At 52.5% G+C, this 16,280-nt stretch overlaps 1 protein-coding gene across 1 annotated transcript in view; it reads left to right on the forward strand.

Moving 5' to 3' along the window:
* LOC105562771 (LIM/homeobox protein Lhx9) overlaps nt 1-15,495 on the forward strand; it is a 78,733-nt gene extending 63,238 nt beyond the window's left edge. Inside the window, exons 4-5 of the mRNA XM_012013831.1 lie at nt 15,077-15,220; nt 15,339-15,495. Coding sequence (XP_011869221.1) covers nt 15,077-15,220; nt 15,339-15,495 — 301 coding nt within the window. The remainder of the gene's footprint in view (nt 1-15,076; nt 15,221-15,338) is intronic.
* The last annotated feature ends 785 nt before the right edge of the window (nt 15,496-16,280 follow it).

Genomic DNA, 16,280 nt, shown 5'->3' on the forward strand with positions numbered 1-16,280 from the left:
CTCCCTCTCTCTCTCTCTCTCTCTCTCTCTCTCTCTCTCTCTCTCTCTCTCTCTCTCTTTATCCCGCGGTACATTCATATCTCGTAAATCCTAAAGGGCCGGAGAGCGCAGAGCCCTCCGCAATGCGCTTATGTTGTTACCGCGTCCGATCCACCCTAAAACATCAGTCCACCGGCCGGCGTACGATCCTAATTAACTCTCGCGAAAAAGTAAATTATTATTATTATTCTTTCGCGTCTCCGAGCGTGCATTAAAACGGCGCCGAAACCAGCGTGTCCGTCTCGTTTCTCCCCCGGTGCATATCCGGAGGGATTGAATATTGAATTCGCGCGGCTCTTCAAACGGAATTGCCCGAAGAAAGTTAATACTCGTATCACACAGACAATCTTCGAGCAGCCGCGAGACTATTCTCATCTGTTTCTGCAAATCGAACAATTTCACAAAATCGGCCGTAATTTATCGGAAATATTGTATATCTATCTCTTGCCTCGACAGAGGTGCGTGGGTGCGCAGCCTTCCGTCTTTTTATTCGCTTCCCTCGTTTATTCTCTCTCCCCCTCTCTCTCTCTCTCTCTCTCTCCTTCAGCACCTTCTGTTTCATTTTCTACAAGCAGTCCTCCCTCGTTCTCTTCTTCCCCGTCTCTTCCTCTCTCTAGCACACACACATACACACTCACACATACACGCGCGCGCGCCCACGCGCGAGTACACACACAACACACATCGGCAAACCGCCTCGTTATACAGATACACGGATGCGTCTCGTTTCATCCCTGGTAATTGCTTATTAAATTCCTGGGGGTTGAGGTAAACATCCCACCCCTCTTCATGCCCTCCCCCCCCCCCTGCACTAACCCTCTTCCACTTGCCTCACTCTCTCGCGAAGCTATCGCCATTTCTCCATCTACCTGCAATGGAAGGGAGAAACGTCCGACAGAATTGTTTTCCCCTTACCGTGAAAATATGCCAGAGGGCGGATCTTGCTGCGTAATTGGATTATTAATTAGATTGTTAATGAGACAAATTTCATGTCGGAGGGGATCGCGAACAAACCGCATGGCGAAGCGTCGCGTCGACTTTTCGGTCGAGTTCCTTATTGACGAATCTCCAATGGAAATGCTTGATTTAAGAGCCGCGTACCTGCTTTATTAATATCGATCCCACGCCGACCGAGGGTTTTTCGGTTATAATCGTTTGGATTATAACGCCGTGTGCATCACGGAACGTTTCAAGCGACATTCAAACGTGAAATATTGATTTTGCATTTGTACATTATCGTCTTGCACAGTTCTATCTTTTATGCGCGCATATCATGCATACGTAACGCCTGCGTTAAGCGCCGGCAGCGTTCGCAAAGTCGACTTTTCGTTTGCGTTAATTTTCATTCGATGCAACTTTTTTTCAGGCCGGCACGCAGGACGCGAGGTGTACGGGCGTTACAACGTAATAGCGGTATACTAATTTATCGCGGCCGCAGCGAAGTTATTAAGCCGTCAACGTAAAACGGCTCGGCGCGAAAAGTAATTTCCGTTTCAATTTTGATCCGATCCGCGAGTGACGCCGGAAATTCGATGACGCGTTTCGGCCGGCCGGCCCATAGTTGGCAAGATTAGAACTCGTTTCGAAATGCCCCGTGCCACAGGTGGTTGCCAAGTGTCTCATTCCGCGGGTCGCCAAATTTTCGACGCGGCGTATCGGTTTTATTGGTATATCGAGTATTTTCTTCGGCCGCGCGAGCGCGTCGTCGCTCTATCGTACGATCGAGTTTTCGCGCGCCCGTTTCGTATCGGCGCCGCGCCCTCGGTGTCGCGCGAGCGATCGCGCGGGAGTTTTACAAACGGCGTTTTATCTCTCGTCGAGTTCTCGCGACAGAAATATGAAAAGGACGTTGCACCACCACTGCCTGGTCGACGACGTTTCTTAAAAGAAAATTTCACAAGTCGGACTTTGCATCGCAATATCTCCACTCATAGGACACGTAGGAGAAAAATACAAGCACTTTTATTTTGCAAATCGAACCCAAGCTATCGATTGAGCGCACTTAGAAGTTCATCACGGATCAGCCGTTGTTGAGATCCGAAAATCTGAGGGTCTGTCAACTCGCGTACTCGCGTAAACTACACGGTCGGTCTCGCGCGCGCGGTTCTAGCTGCGCTTATACAATACTTGACGCGAGATAGAGACCCTCTAATCAGAGTCTGGTCAACAGTGTTGTCCGCCATGTTTAGTAAAATCCAACCAGAGAGAGAGAGAGAGAGAGAGCAATACTAATATCTCACTCTCTCTTTAAACTGCTATCAGATCGAGACGTAACCTAAAATATAACCGTGTGGTTAGCACCTCGCACATCGCACGAAGTTTGATAATAGTGTGAGTTTGCTGTTTATTCCAAAATGGGTGGATGTGCAGCATCATTTGGCAATAACACCTCGACAAAGGGATACGCATCAAAATAATCAAAATCGATCACGATAGCCTGTCGTTTGTAAAACTATAAAAGTGGATTAAAATTGTCAATTCAAAATTCAGTGGGAAAACATAGCGAACCAATCAGAAGCTGGATACCGTATGTCCAGACTCTGATTAGAGGGCCTCTAGCGCGAGATACTACCGATGGGCGCGCGCGGAGGAGGTCATGCTCGAGAGCCCAAGAAACCAGCGCGATCGATTAATTCGCCAGTGGCGAACGGGAGATGTCAAAAATTTTCGGGGGCAGCCGTTCCCCGGTGTCCTCGGGAGGACTCGAAAGGGGGGCACGAAGGAATCGCGCGAAGATCGACGGGGCGTTTACGTGACGTCGGAAATCAATGCCGCGACTTTTACGAGCGGGTCTGCGATGGCCGATATTCGCCGTGACTTATCCCCACCGGCGTCCTTCCTACGGTCTCTCGCCGCGCGAGGCAATTATCCTCAATTCGGGCCCCGCGCGGGTCTCACGCGGCATGTCGTGGCGTTCCTTCCCCCTCCCGCCTCTCTGTCTAAAAGGAAAAAGAGACGTGACACGCCGAAACGACGGCGATGCCAGAAGAAACGTCGTTCAATCTACATAATCATTAACAGAAAGGAAATTTATTTAATCCCACGGGCGAGGGGAGGGGAGGGGGGGAGGGGTCTCGTTATTTCCCTTCAGCTAATTTGAATAGATTTGCCCCGTGAACGCTAAATTAGAATCCAATTTCGGGGTAATTTTGTGCTATTAAATGCGATTGGACCCCGCCGTTCCACCCCCTCGCCTCACCCGTCGGCGATCCCCTTCTCCGCTACCGATACCTATGATACGCGGTTCATCGCGACTCACCGTTCGCCTCCCTCCCCCCGCCCCTCTCCCTCGCGTGTGCCGCCGTCCCTCCCGTCTTTTTGTTACGCAAACTACTCGCGACAGGGACACCGCTTGTTAATTTCATTTAATTAAGCGGGTGGCGTGTGTGTATATACGCGCAGCTGTTGCGGCCCGAAGACTCGGCCGCGCTCAGCTAAGTTGAATGCTGCCAGTTTTAAAGCCGGCGCTTAAAAGGTAGCGCGCGCGTTCGGTTCCATGACGCGGACGCGCAAAGCAGGAGAGCGCCTGCGACGGCACGGCACGCGGGCGAATCGCATGAAATAACGGGAGGCTCCTCTCGGCGAGGTATTAAATAATCGTCCAATCAACGTTCCCGGGGAACCAAAGTCTTCTGGGAGTAATCTGCATGTTAAGAGGTAGTTAATACCTTTTTGCCTAGCCGGCGCCGGTCGGTCCGTCGATTTCGCGCGTGTCTTTCCGTGAGGCGAATGCGGCTGAACCCTGGATTGGCTCCCTTTAAACGCGCATCGGACCATAGAGTCCAGCGCGGAGTCCCTTTTGCGACGTATGTCGCAACCTGTCGGTCCTGATTGAGGCCGCTCGTAACTCGAAAATTCGCCTCGCCGAAACAATTCAAGCTTATTCTACAATGGACGCAAAACGCTGAGCCGCAACGCAAGAAATCGACCAATCACAGTCAAATATGGGACGAACGATCGACTGTCGTTGGCCGGTTTCTTGCGTTGCGGCTCAGCGTCTTGCGTTCTGCGTCCGTTGTAGAATAAGTTGAACACCTCCGCGCTTAAGGCCCGCGTCCACGATGCATAGAACTTGGTCCAAGTTCTAGCCTCGAGAAATGTGTAGCCAATCAACTTGCAGCTTTTACGGAATAGCTCGACTACACGCTTCTCGAAGCTAGAACTTGAACCAAGTTCTAGCATCGTGGACACGGACCTTTACTTTGTAAATCTTACACGGCGTGTACGTTCACCGAGGATGTCGGAGAGATGTAAAAACAACTGCACTTTCGTGGAGATTATACCGTTATCAACCGCTCTCGCGTCCTCTCGCGCGTGCCACCGAATTTTTCATTCCAAATTTCACGCGGCATAGGGTCGATTGCCACGACCGCGCCGTCCAAAAATGTCGCATTTTTCAAGCTCTATCTGTCGGACACCGCCGGCGTGCGTTATCTTCCTCTCATTCGTCCCTCCCGTGTCCGGCGGAAGAAGAGTTGCGGTAGGGCCGGTAGGTAGGGCGGGAAACCGAGCGCGGGAGTAAGTTGCGGGCGGGTGGCCGAAAGGGGTGGACGCGCCGGGTAGACCCTGGTAATGAGGGAATGCGTGCCGCACGCCTGATAAGGGTGTATCTGCCGCTGCACTCGTGTTTACACCGTGTGACGGTGACGTCCGCATCACGCAGCCCGCGGTTGTGTGCGCGATTCTTTTTTTCTCCCCCTCCCTCCACACCCCGTTTTATCAGGCACCCGATAAAATTCCCCGCGTTATTCTTCCGGCAATCTCAGAGGTAACACGGGGATAACACGTAGGACGTGTATCGCGTGCCACGGATGACAGCAATTCGCCGTTGAGCGAGAAATTGAGCGAAACGATTCGGGAATTCCGTAAAACTCCGTAAAACCGCGTACGTCGGCGCAAGTTGTTTCGAATCGTCGGGTATCGCTGCGTCGACCTATCGATGGCTCCACATTCCGCCGAGGTGACGCGAAGGATCTGTCCAGGAATGCCCACGATAGATGAAGTAAGCCTGGCGTAAGAAGTCAGAGTAGGAGTAGAGAAACGAGTCATTTCCATTTCTTACTCCTACTGCAGCTCCGCCGCTTACTCTCGGCGAATTAGAGAGCAATTTGACCGGTGCTACCATGGTGTAAAGATATACAAGGTGAAGCAATCTGGGGGCTGTGCAGTGTCAACCAATCAGAAGTGGCTCGAACTACCGGATTGACCAATCAGAAATTTGCCCCAACCTTCAAACTGCAAATCATTGCGGTTGAATGCAGGAAGAACCAATGAACAATTTGCCCCAAAAATTAGTTACTTGCGCAATGTTTCACCTTGTATCTTTACACTATGCGTGCTACCATGCAATATTCAAAAATATTATGCCCTTAATTTATAATTAATTTCAATTTACGACTTCTAAGCTTTCGAACTAACTACTTAATATCTCTAAAATTCTCATAAAACGGGACATTGTCTCATAATATGGCCTTTCACCTTACTTTTCCACCGAGGCCCGGTTTTTCATTTTCTGGTTGACTGTTGACTGGGCTTAAAAGGTAAAGGTTATGGCTTCCTTACTTCTTACTGTTCGCTTCCAATGTAGACGGTCCTACCGAGATTGCGGATACTTCACTCTCGAGCCATGTTCGGGGAGGATAGGGGAGCGGAGAAGGGGCATGAATAAGAGATCGTTATCGCGTCTAGATACAAAATTTGCGGTTTGTCCCCTTGCCGCGGTTAAATTTACTCGGGGCGAAGGCTGCCCCGTCGTTATCCGCGAGCCGGAATATCTGACGTAACATTAGCGACGTTTCGCTCGCGGGGCATTTATTATTTAGCACTACGAAACAGTTTTACCGCGAGACGGAATCGAAGCGGAGCGGAGCGGAGCATCGATTTTACGATTACACGCGCGCGTACGGAGGGGGTCTGTGTGTTTAAACTGCTCCTAGATGTGTATCAATACGCCGAGGGTAACAACCCTGGCGCTTGATAAAGCGTTGCGGGCTTAATATTTCAGAGATTCATTAATATCGAAACGATAGAATGAGCCCGTCACGGGAGACCTCACGCGGAATCGTTTCTCCGCCCCGCCCGCGAGTGTTCGTAACCGTTTTCGAGGAGAGACCGCGATAAGATTCGTCGGAGCAGTCGCGGGACGCTGTATCAACGCGCGGGATATAATATTTAAATCGATTGGTCCTCAAAACTACCAAGCGTTCGGAACAGAAACTAGTTGAGAAACGACGAGGCGTTCGCGTCCGCGCGCCATTGTGGGTCTCGAAAATGTCGCCACTTGCGTGGAATCTCGCGGCGGAAAACAGTCGGTCCTTTTATCGCGCAACGATTACGCATTCGACACGGCGCCGTAAATCTTCCGGTGAGTTTTCCATCGCGCGTAGCTGGTATTTAACTAACATCGCCGCAGCACGCGCGCGCGCGCGCGCTCCCGTAATATCATCCGAGTCGCAACGACGGATAACTCGATGCGCCAAAGTGCATACAGGCCGCGTAATGTCCGTTGCGCGCTCAACAAAAGTTTCTAAACGGTACGGTAATAACAATAATAACTTTTGCAACTCCGTCGCCGCGCGCACACGACGACGAGAAACGAAGAGCTCCGCTCGCTCGCTCGCTCGCCCTGCCTCGCCTCGCCTCGCCCCGCGCCGCAACATCGCCCAGCCTGCGGCGCGTAAATTGAACGTCCAACTTGTATTTATATGATAATAAGCGCGTTTAAATATACCCAGTGTACCTAAACTCGCTACTTAAATATCGGACGATTACGCCGGCTTTCTTCCGGACGTCGGTTTACCTTATGCGCGCCCGCGCATTACGAATCTATATACGCGCGTGCACACGTACATACACACGACGCGCGTCCGCCGCGCCGCGCCGCGCGTCTATATGCATGTGCACGTAATAACATCCAGTAGCCTCGTATTTACATATTTAGAGAGCCCGCAACTTTCCACGAGTTTCAGTTAAACGCGCTTTTATCCCGCCGGAGAGTATCTCTTCCTCTCGTACTTCCGCTTTCTTATGGGCCACCTACCAGCCTCCCCTGTGCCCTTCGTCAACTCCCTATCCCCTTCGAGTCTGCTCGTACGCTCCGGATGAGCGAGTCCGTGGAACAATTTCGACGGTCCCGCGTATTTTCGGGCTCGACGTCGCTCGTACCTCGTCGATATTCTCAAGACCCTCCCCCTCCCCCTCCCCCTCACAACATCGATACCTGAATCTTTTTACGGACCGATAAACGAATTTCGCCGATTTTCAAATGTTCCTCTCCCTCCTTTTTCTCACGCATTGTAATCCCCCCCCCCCCACTCTGCCTTTCTCGTTTTCTCTCTTTCGTCGTCGCCCGGAATGGCACGGGATCGGTGAGGTGATACAGGAGGGTGGTTATAATTTTAATGACGGCGTGTCCGCGCGCGCAGACTATTAAGAATACGCGTCGCTAGAAACTTTTAACGAGACGCCGTGCCGCCCCTCCTCTCCTCTCCTCCACGCTCCTCTCCCGAGCGTCTCTCGGTTCCGCGCGGGACCTCCGTCAGGCGGTACGAGGGAAGAAGGAGAGAAGACGCGGGGACAGAGGGGTTATGCGGTAGAAGGCGACTCGGCATTATGTATTTTATAATGATCTCACAACAAAATTGCAATTTGCAGCGGGCGATGTCGCATCTTCTACGCGCGCGCGCGCGCACACTTTCTTTGCTCGGCGCTCTCTCTCCCTCCCGCCCTCCCTCCCGCCCTTTCCCCCTCTCCCCCCCTCACTCTCTCTCTCTCTGTTGCTCTTTCTTCTTCTCTTTGCCTCTCATCCAGCTTTCTGTCCTCTCGCTTACAGGGCTGGATCGCGGAGCGAATTGTTAGACGCCCCGAGAGATTTGCGATCGAAGTAAAAGGTTTTTTTTAACGCCGACGTGCGTGGAGCCGACTAGGCGAGCGACTTTTAAAGGCCACACGTCATTAAGGAGGATCCTTCATCCGTCCTTTCAACTTTTTCCGCCTGTTGTTCAACCTTCTCATTTCACTCGACGTTGATGCATCTTAAATGTTTATTAATTTATCGTGCTCGCGATCTTTTTTCTCCCAGTGCAGCTCGCGCTTCAATGCGGAGCAGGTACCCTCGAGCGGGAAAGGGCACTCTCGGCTCCCTCGAGCGACGCTCGATTCCTAGTCGAACGCCCGATCGAGATTCGCGTCGAGGCGAAATTCGCTCCGGTCGCGCCTCGGGTTCGTGCCCGATTTACGCCACGTTGCCACGTGGATTTCGTGGCCCTCGAACGGCCCTGGCGGGTCGGCCGGCGCTGCCCTCACACCTGCGTGCGAGAGCGGCGGTCCCGCTTTACCTGCCTCTCCGCGATTCAAAAGAAGTCCTTTCTGTGTCGTCACTCCTCGACCCTCCCCCGCCGGGTCCCCGGCCCTGCCTGGCAGCACCTTTTTCCCTCCCTCGTCCTCCCCACGCCTCACGCGCGCTCCCGTCATTTCCCCGGTTTTTCTTTTCACCTCGCCCTCCCTCCTCCCCCTCGCCCTCCCTCGGCCTGCCTTTCCGCGCTCCCTTTTTTCCGGGCACGTCGTTATCTACTCGTTTAACTCCGCCGCCCGTGGTCTACCTCGAATCAAGTATCACGTGCACCTAATGGCGCGGATTTAAAACGCACCGCGCGGTCAAAGAACGGGGGGGGGCTCCCGAGCCTGGCGAGGAGGGGGGGGAGTCATCGGCAGCCGGTCATTGGCTATTTAATGCCACTTTGGTATTTTTATATACTCGCGCATACTTTAGCATACATCTAATTTACATTTAGATATAATATGGTAATGCGCCCGCTAATTACATCTGCGGTTATCGTATTAATTTTATTAAAAGAATTTTCGGTCCTTTGACGCCGCCGGCGGCCGACTGCTCCCCCCCCGCGCCCCCGCCCGCCCCTCCCGCGTCACGTCGCCGAAGACGGGAGGGAAGGAAGGGCCGCGATTCATCCGTTTTGCTCTGAATGAATACCCGAAAATGTCGCCGCGACACGGGTACTCGTGTCTATGTATTTATTATGTATCCAGCAGCGTGTACGCGCGCACTTGTGTTAACGCACACGCACGTGTACACCCCCGTACCTAGTCACGACTGATCGATGCCTCTGCCGCGCAACTCGCTTGTTACGGGGGGGGGGGGGTTGGGGAAGAGGGCGGGGGAGGGGCTCGCGCGGAACAAGAGGCAGGGGGTGTGTGCCAGGACGGACAAACGGGGGGCAGCGCGGGGGTTGGAGCCGGAGGTTAGACCAGGAAACAAAGCGCGCAATCGGAACGTTAATTACATTAAAATGAATCGGAGATCGGACTGATCGAAATTGTCTTGCGCCGGGCGATCGCAACGGCGAATGCAAAATCCAATTTTCCAACTTGGATCACGGTGGACCGCAATATCGCCCCGCCGAAGAAAACATTCCTCCGCACGGATCCTCCGCACGGATCTTCCGCCGCGTCGACGCGTCTCGCGCCGGACCCGCGACGCGGCGAGATTCGCGGCGAATGTCCCTTGCCCTTCCACCCCCCCTTCCCTCGCTCGCGATCGTCACGCGTGTCGCTTCCCCTCGCGGCTGGTCGCGCGTCGTCAGTTGTCTCGCGGCCTCGCTGGTTCGATCTCGGCGCGCGTTCGTCTCCGTCGCTACCATCGTCGTTCAATATCTCAGACAGCTTCTAATACGGGCGCCGCGCCGTTCGCCATATACTTCCAAATTGCGCACGGCGGCTAATAGGAATTTTGATTGACCAAATTAAATAGTTATCGAAGGAGATCCGCGTGTTTTTATTTGGCCCCCTTTTTTCCCTTTCCTCCTCGCATCGATTAACTTTATTAGGAGCCCGCTCGTTTGTGGAACATTAAAGGTGGGACGGGCGGAGGACAAAAAGAGAAGAGGGTGGACGAGTCCTCGCGCGGCGTGCGAGCGGATTGCGGGAGGACGATAGTGGAATCGCGGCGAGGGAGGGGAGAGGGGGGGGGCGAGCGGAGGATGGGGTGAAAGGAAGTTCACCGAGGCAATTTGTTGTTAAGTCGGAACTCATTTTCTAGAACCCACACCCGACTAATGCCGCGACTGGGCCTGCAGGCCACCTCATTACCAGACCTAGTCAATTTCAATTTAATTTGCCAGTCGGCTGTTTCGCGGAAGGCAGGGTGTACGTGCGCGCGTGTGTATGAGAGAGGGAGGGAGGGAGGGACGGACGGACGGACGGACGGACGGAAAGAGTGGCGACCGCATAGCTTTTTAATTAAACTGGAAACCGAGGCCGCGCGATTAATCATTATTATCTAGAAAAATTAAAGCTAGCAGCGGGCGAGTGTGTTTCAGTCCGTTGTGTGCATACGCCGGCCGCGCGCGCGTGCGTAACGCGGCGGATTTTGTGCTGTCCGTGCGGGAAGCTGTCCCGTGTTTATTATATGTCGCGCAAAATGTCCCGGGAAGAGGCAACAAACTTGTACCTGCAGCCTCGCGTAAGTGACCGCGCACGTGTGACCCCGCGAGGAAGATAACCGGTATAGAGGGATTTTTACAATTCGCCGGGCACTCGCGCTCTCGCCGCTGCTCCATTAGCGTCGTTAGGAGATCCGGAACGACGCGGCGTGGATCCTGGCCGGAGCGGATAATTGCGTCAACGCACGGATTCGCCCACGAGGGAACGACCCGTCAAAGAAGTCGGCGGCGCGGAGGGAGGGGTGGGAGGAGGCGGCGCGTTCAAGACGCGAATGAGATTGAAGGCGCCCTCAAAGGCCCACGGGTCCTCGCCGCGCGCCGGCCCGAAATTTGGATTTTTAATCGCACAAAGCGCTAATGAATCCATTTAGTCTCGCGGGAGGGGGGGGAGGGGGCTCGGCCCGCTCGACCCTCGCTCGATACAGGGATCTTGGATAAACGGACAAACGAACCAAATAATTACGCTAATTAAAGCCGCCCAATTTGTGCTTTAGACAATTAAAGTGCCGAGGGTAAGGTAGTCTAACTCATTAACAGGCGGGGGTCGCCCGCACACACGGGCGCGCTCCCCGTGTGTGAATACATCGTTTCCGCGTACGCGCACTCGCGCGTCTCCCTGTGTCTCTCTCCCTCTCTCTCTCTCTTGTTCCCTCTTGTTAGCGGCGGAGTGTACGCGCCGCTGTGTGCGGCAAAGGGGCACACATAATGAGCGAGGGTGCCCGGGTTGAGAGGGCGATCCGCAGGGCGGAGGGCGCATTTGCTCGCGAATCTTTCGAAATCGAGGGTCACGTTAATTTATATATATATATATATAAATTAAGGCGCGCGACGATATATATATATATATATATATCGTCGCGATATAATTGAGAATCTCGGTTGGAAAATTCGCGCTGCGGACAAATGGCATTGTGAGGGACGCACAAATTTCGTCGTGCGCCCGTTTCACAGATGTGATTCAGAGTCGCGGTAGATCCCGCCCGTCGTTGGACCGGATTATCGCTTGGAATTTCGAAACGCACACGCGTGACACGCGCCTTTACGGACGCTTGTTAGAGACGCGGGCAAGATTGACACGTCGGTCGCAATTAAAACGCAAGGGGAACCGCGCTCGCGCGCGCGGCAAATTGCGTATCAAGTTGGAGGAGCCGGGCAAGGAGGGCGAGGCACTCGTATTATCATTGGTGAAATCAACTAATTAGAAATTGCGTAGACCGCTCGTTAAAGATCGCCCCGCCGACCGTAATCGCCAATTACTCTCTTAGTGCGGACTGCAGTGAACTTCGCTCATTAAAATTATTAAACGCCGCGGGTGACGGGGCTCGCCGTTTGACGTTTCTGCGCGGCGCGGCGCATTGTGGGCGGCCGAATTTTTCCGATCCACCCGTAGGACCGCGGGAGATTGCGAGATGTAAATTTCAGGTCGCCCGATTTTTCACGGCGGGTTCTTCAACGAGTCCGCTTTTCCTCCGGAGACGCGTAATAGAACGTAAATTGTGCCCCGTTACAAATAACACGGGCAGAGTGATGGACGGAATGGTTGCAACACTTTTTTTTTAATGAGTTTAGGAGCGTGCGTTTAGATTCAGGATTACGTTTCAAATTCTTCTTCTCCGAGGAATATGTCGCTCAATGGTTGTTCCGAAACCATTTGGAGCGTTCCCGACCTGTTTCTCGAGTAAAATTTTTTCCGAACGTAAACCTGAATTTTGGGTGGGTTATGAAATAGGGTTTAAAATTAATTGTAAATTTAGATGGTATATTTCAGCGGTTTAGCAGCGCCAAGTTTTTTTAATAAACAACAATCGTAAATCAGGGCCGATATGTATTCAACAATTAAATAGACAAGGTCACCTTTTAATAAAATATTTATTTGTCCTAAAGTTGCTTGCATTATATTTTTATTGAATAAGTATTAAAAATTTGTCTCATTAATATTATCGTTTCCTTCATTTCTCTCGGTAAAATCTTGTGCTCGATTGTCTGGATACAATTATTAAGTATCTAGTTTGTATAAATATCTATTTTATTTTTTGGAACGTAAACCTGAATCTAAGCTCGTTTAAAAAAGTGTGGCGACCATTCTGTCGCTGTACGGGAAGTAATTAAGCATATTCATAGGGTTAAAATATATTTAGGTGGTTGTAAATTTTTAGACGCACTTTAGTACAAATAAACCCTCGCGCGAGCGAGATAAATCTTGGCGCGATCGATGTTTTATCAAAGATATATAGAGATTGTTATTAGCCGGCCGTGCGGGGCGCGTGATAATATCGCATCATAACAGACGGCGTTCGTTGTCATTCATCACCGGCGTCGAACCGTTATTCGCTAGTTACTTTCGATCAATTACTCCACCAGCAGGGCACGTATGCCTCACTCGGCCTATTAGGACGGAGCACTCGATATCTAATTTAATACAGCGGCTCCGATTACCGTGAAGATATCTATACAAATGTCGGGAGGACTAAAAATTCTACCGCCGCGCTTAATTAACCGCTCCATCGCGCTGCCCGCGATCAATATAGTCGTCAAATATATCTAAACTGTTAATGGGCCCGAGTGCAAGGGGCTCATTTCGAGTAACGATAATTAAGTAAAATAACGAATAATTTGCGCGCTCTGTTTGACATTTTTTACGACTGTCATAAATAAGCTCATGGATAATCGAAAATTCTTGCTTGTCATCAGCTTTCCAGAATGGTCACGTAAAACACGCGTGAATAATGATACTGGTAATGGCGTCGGACGATTAAGAGGCCAGAACAAGAGAGAAAGAGAGAGAGAGAGAGAGAGAGAGAGAGGGGGGGGGGGAGGGGAGAGGAAAAGGAGAAAGGAGAAGCAGATTTTATGGCTGATCCTCGATCATCAGCTGTATAATTCCTTCTATCCGTTCTAGCTGATTGACTTGGCCGTCGGCCTCTAATTAGCAATTATGGAGAAATCGAAAATGCGCGGGGCGATTCGGTCGAGCTGGGCGCACGCGTTTCTCCGCTCATTAAGTCCGCGAGGCGTTCGGCCCGGAAGTGGATACGCGGCCGAATTGATAAAGATCGCGGCCGCAATTAAAACCAACCACTTCGATACGTTTACGAGACACCTGACGCGAAACTCGCCGGGGAAACCACCGTTGATTAGGATCTCGCCCACGCGCGGGACGAGCCGCGCGCCTTTGTAACGTCTTACGTAAGGCGCGAGGGTTTTAATCAATGGGCTAATTGGTTCGTAGGAAAATGAATTAATGAACGCGCGGTGGAATAACGCGTCGCCGTTACTGAACGTTCTTTTTTTATCCGCGCGCATAAACACGGACAGACGAGACGCGCGCCCTGCGGTCGGCCACCGTATTTAATAATGCGTGAACGCACGGTGTGTATATACGACACACATTGCTTTCTCGAACCGCGTCGGTTTACGCACGGGAAAGTAACCGCGCGCCCGAGGAGAGTCTCGCGCGTTTCAAAATTCGCGCGTTATCGTTTCCTTGCCGCGGGAAGTGAGCAAAATCGTCCGACGGCCGACTCGTTCGCATCCGCATATTTCAACGGGAGAGAGACAGAGAGAGAGAGAGAGAGAGAGAACGCGCATTTATAATTGAACCCGTTGCGAGCGATTGAAGACAAACCGCAAAAAAATGAAAATAAAAAGGAACGAAAGGAAGAACAAAAAGCGGGGAAAAACGCGAGGGGGGAGAGAGAGGGAGGGAGAGAATAAAAAGGGAAAGATTGAAACGTCATTCGGGGGAGCAATCATCGAGATACTGGCCGCGCGATCAGCTGTGGATCCCGGGCAGATAAATTAGCAATTTAATTATAGAACTGTCAGCCGGTAATTAAATTAATAACGAGAAACCTCAAATCCAATCCGCTCCGTCGTCGTAACAGCCTTATGCGCGCTCTCTCGGAGTAAAGTCCGACGCAGGCATCGATATGTCGGCTACCTATATCGCGCGTTTCAAAAGTCGATTTAATTAAATATTCCATTAGCGTTAAACACCAGGCTCGATTTTGACAGTGGCGCGTACGCCGCGACCTCCAGGGGCGCGGCTTTACGGCTCGAGATAGATCGTTAGGCCGCGCGCGGCCAGCCTTTTCCGAGGTTCGACTTTCAGGCACGATTGTTGAAGTCGCGATTGCGAAGGACGGTCAAGTGCCGCGACGTGCGACCCCGGTTCGCCGAGGATGCGTCTCCCTCGAACGCGGAGGAGTTTCTTTCGCCGTCGGCGCGTCGGAGAGAGACGTGAAATCGTGGCGCTCACCTCGAGTCCCCCGTCCGACATACCTACGTATCGTTACGTAGCTAATTGCTGCATAAACAGCCGACTTTACGATCCAACGGGTATACGGCTGACAACCGCTTCGCAAACATTAACTGCCATTAACGGGGGATACGAGCGCATCGCGTCGCGCCGATATTGAAACTCGATGCGTGGCCAAAAGCGCGGAAATTGTCGAAAAGAATTATCGCAGGCACGACGCGGAAGTGCTTGGCCTCTCGCGAATGATCGGTTCCCCGATTCTTACGATCGGTCGCGACCTTGAACCGAGACTTAATCGAGCGCCCTTCTGATCTTGTTGCAGATTGTTCGGCAACAGCGGTACCTGCGGGAATTGCGGCAACGCGATACCCGCGAACGAGCTGGTGATGCGGGCCGGCGACGCGGTGTATCACCTGAAATGCTTCAGCTGCAATAAGTGCGGCGGTCAGCTCGTCTCCGGCGACAGGTGAGTCTCTCCTCCGCTCGTCAGTTCCCCCCCTCCTTGTCTTACCTTCGGGCCAGCAGACTTATGCTCGGCCCGATGAGAAAGCCTTTTACGTGACACGCGACTCTCACGTTTGCAGATATTACTTACTGTCGGGCTCGCCGGTCTGCGAATCCGACTGGCACAAGATCGTCAAGTCGTCGAGCGTCGCGGCAGCGGCGGCCGCGGCGGCCGGCAACAGCGGCGCGCCCGTAAGGAAAGGTAAGGTCGGCAGACCTCGAAGGAGCCGCGAATGAGGCGGCAACCCGGTCGGTCGCCCGAAAAAGGTGCAACCATCTCCGCAGCCGACGCCCCCCGTCGTACCTTCGCCTCAGGTAGACGTAGTGGACGTCGCCGTCGGAGTGGATCCCTATTCGCCGCCTCCGCCGGGTCATCAGCACTATCACCAGTATCACCATCACCACCATCACCAGATGGCACTCGTGCATCCGGGTCTGGCGGCTCAGCAATCGCACCTCCAGGCGTCCAGCTATCAGGACTGGTCGTCCTGGGCACAGGATACCTGCGATTAGATACCCGCCGCATCAGGACCGGACATCCCAAGGAACATCGCGATAAGGAGCGAGCTTACCTAATTTATCTAACGCGCGAGCCCAGACTTTTCAGAAGAATCGCAAAGTGGGGAAAAGGGCTTGTGTAGCGTCCATTGGGAAACGTCGTCGGTGACTCTACGAGTGTATCTGGACTTGGCGCCGTGATATCTAAGTGTTTGAACTTGCCGCGGCAGCCGAATGTCTCCGAACATGCGGTGCCGCGATGTTGAACGTAATTGAACTCGCCGCGGATACCGAGCGTCTCTGCGTTCTGGCGGTGTTGACGTGTCGAGTGCGCTCGAACCTGGCGCGGATGCTGAAAGTCTCTGAATGTCTCTGAACTTGGATCATTCAGAACCGCAAATACCTCTGGAACCTTGAAACGCTGACGTTTTCGGTTCTGTAGTAAACGCGCGGGTCTCTTTCATTCAACGCTGACAAAGTGACCGAAAAAGAGTTCTCAATAATCAGAGAAAGAGAGAGAGAGC

Source organism: Vollenhovia emeryi, unplaced genomic scaffold, assembly GCF_000949405.1.
Source record: "Vollenhovia emeryi isolate VEMERY1.0 unplaced genomic scaffold, V.emery_V1.0 DF939183.1, whole genome shotgun sequence".
NCBI classification, from domain to species: Eukaryota; Metazoa; Arthropoda; class Insecta; order Hymenoptera; family Formicidae; genus Vollenhovia; species Vollenhovia emeryi.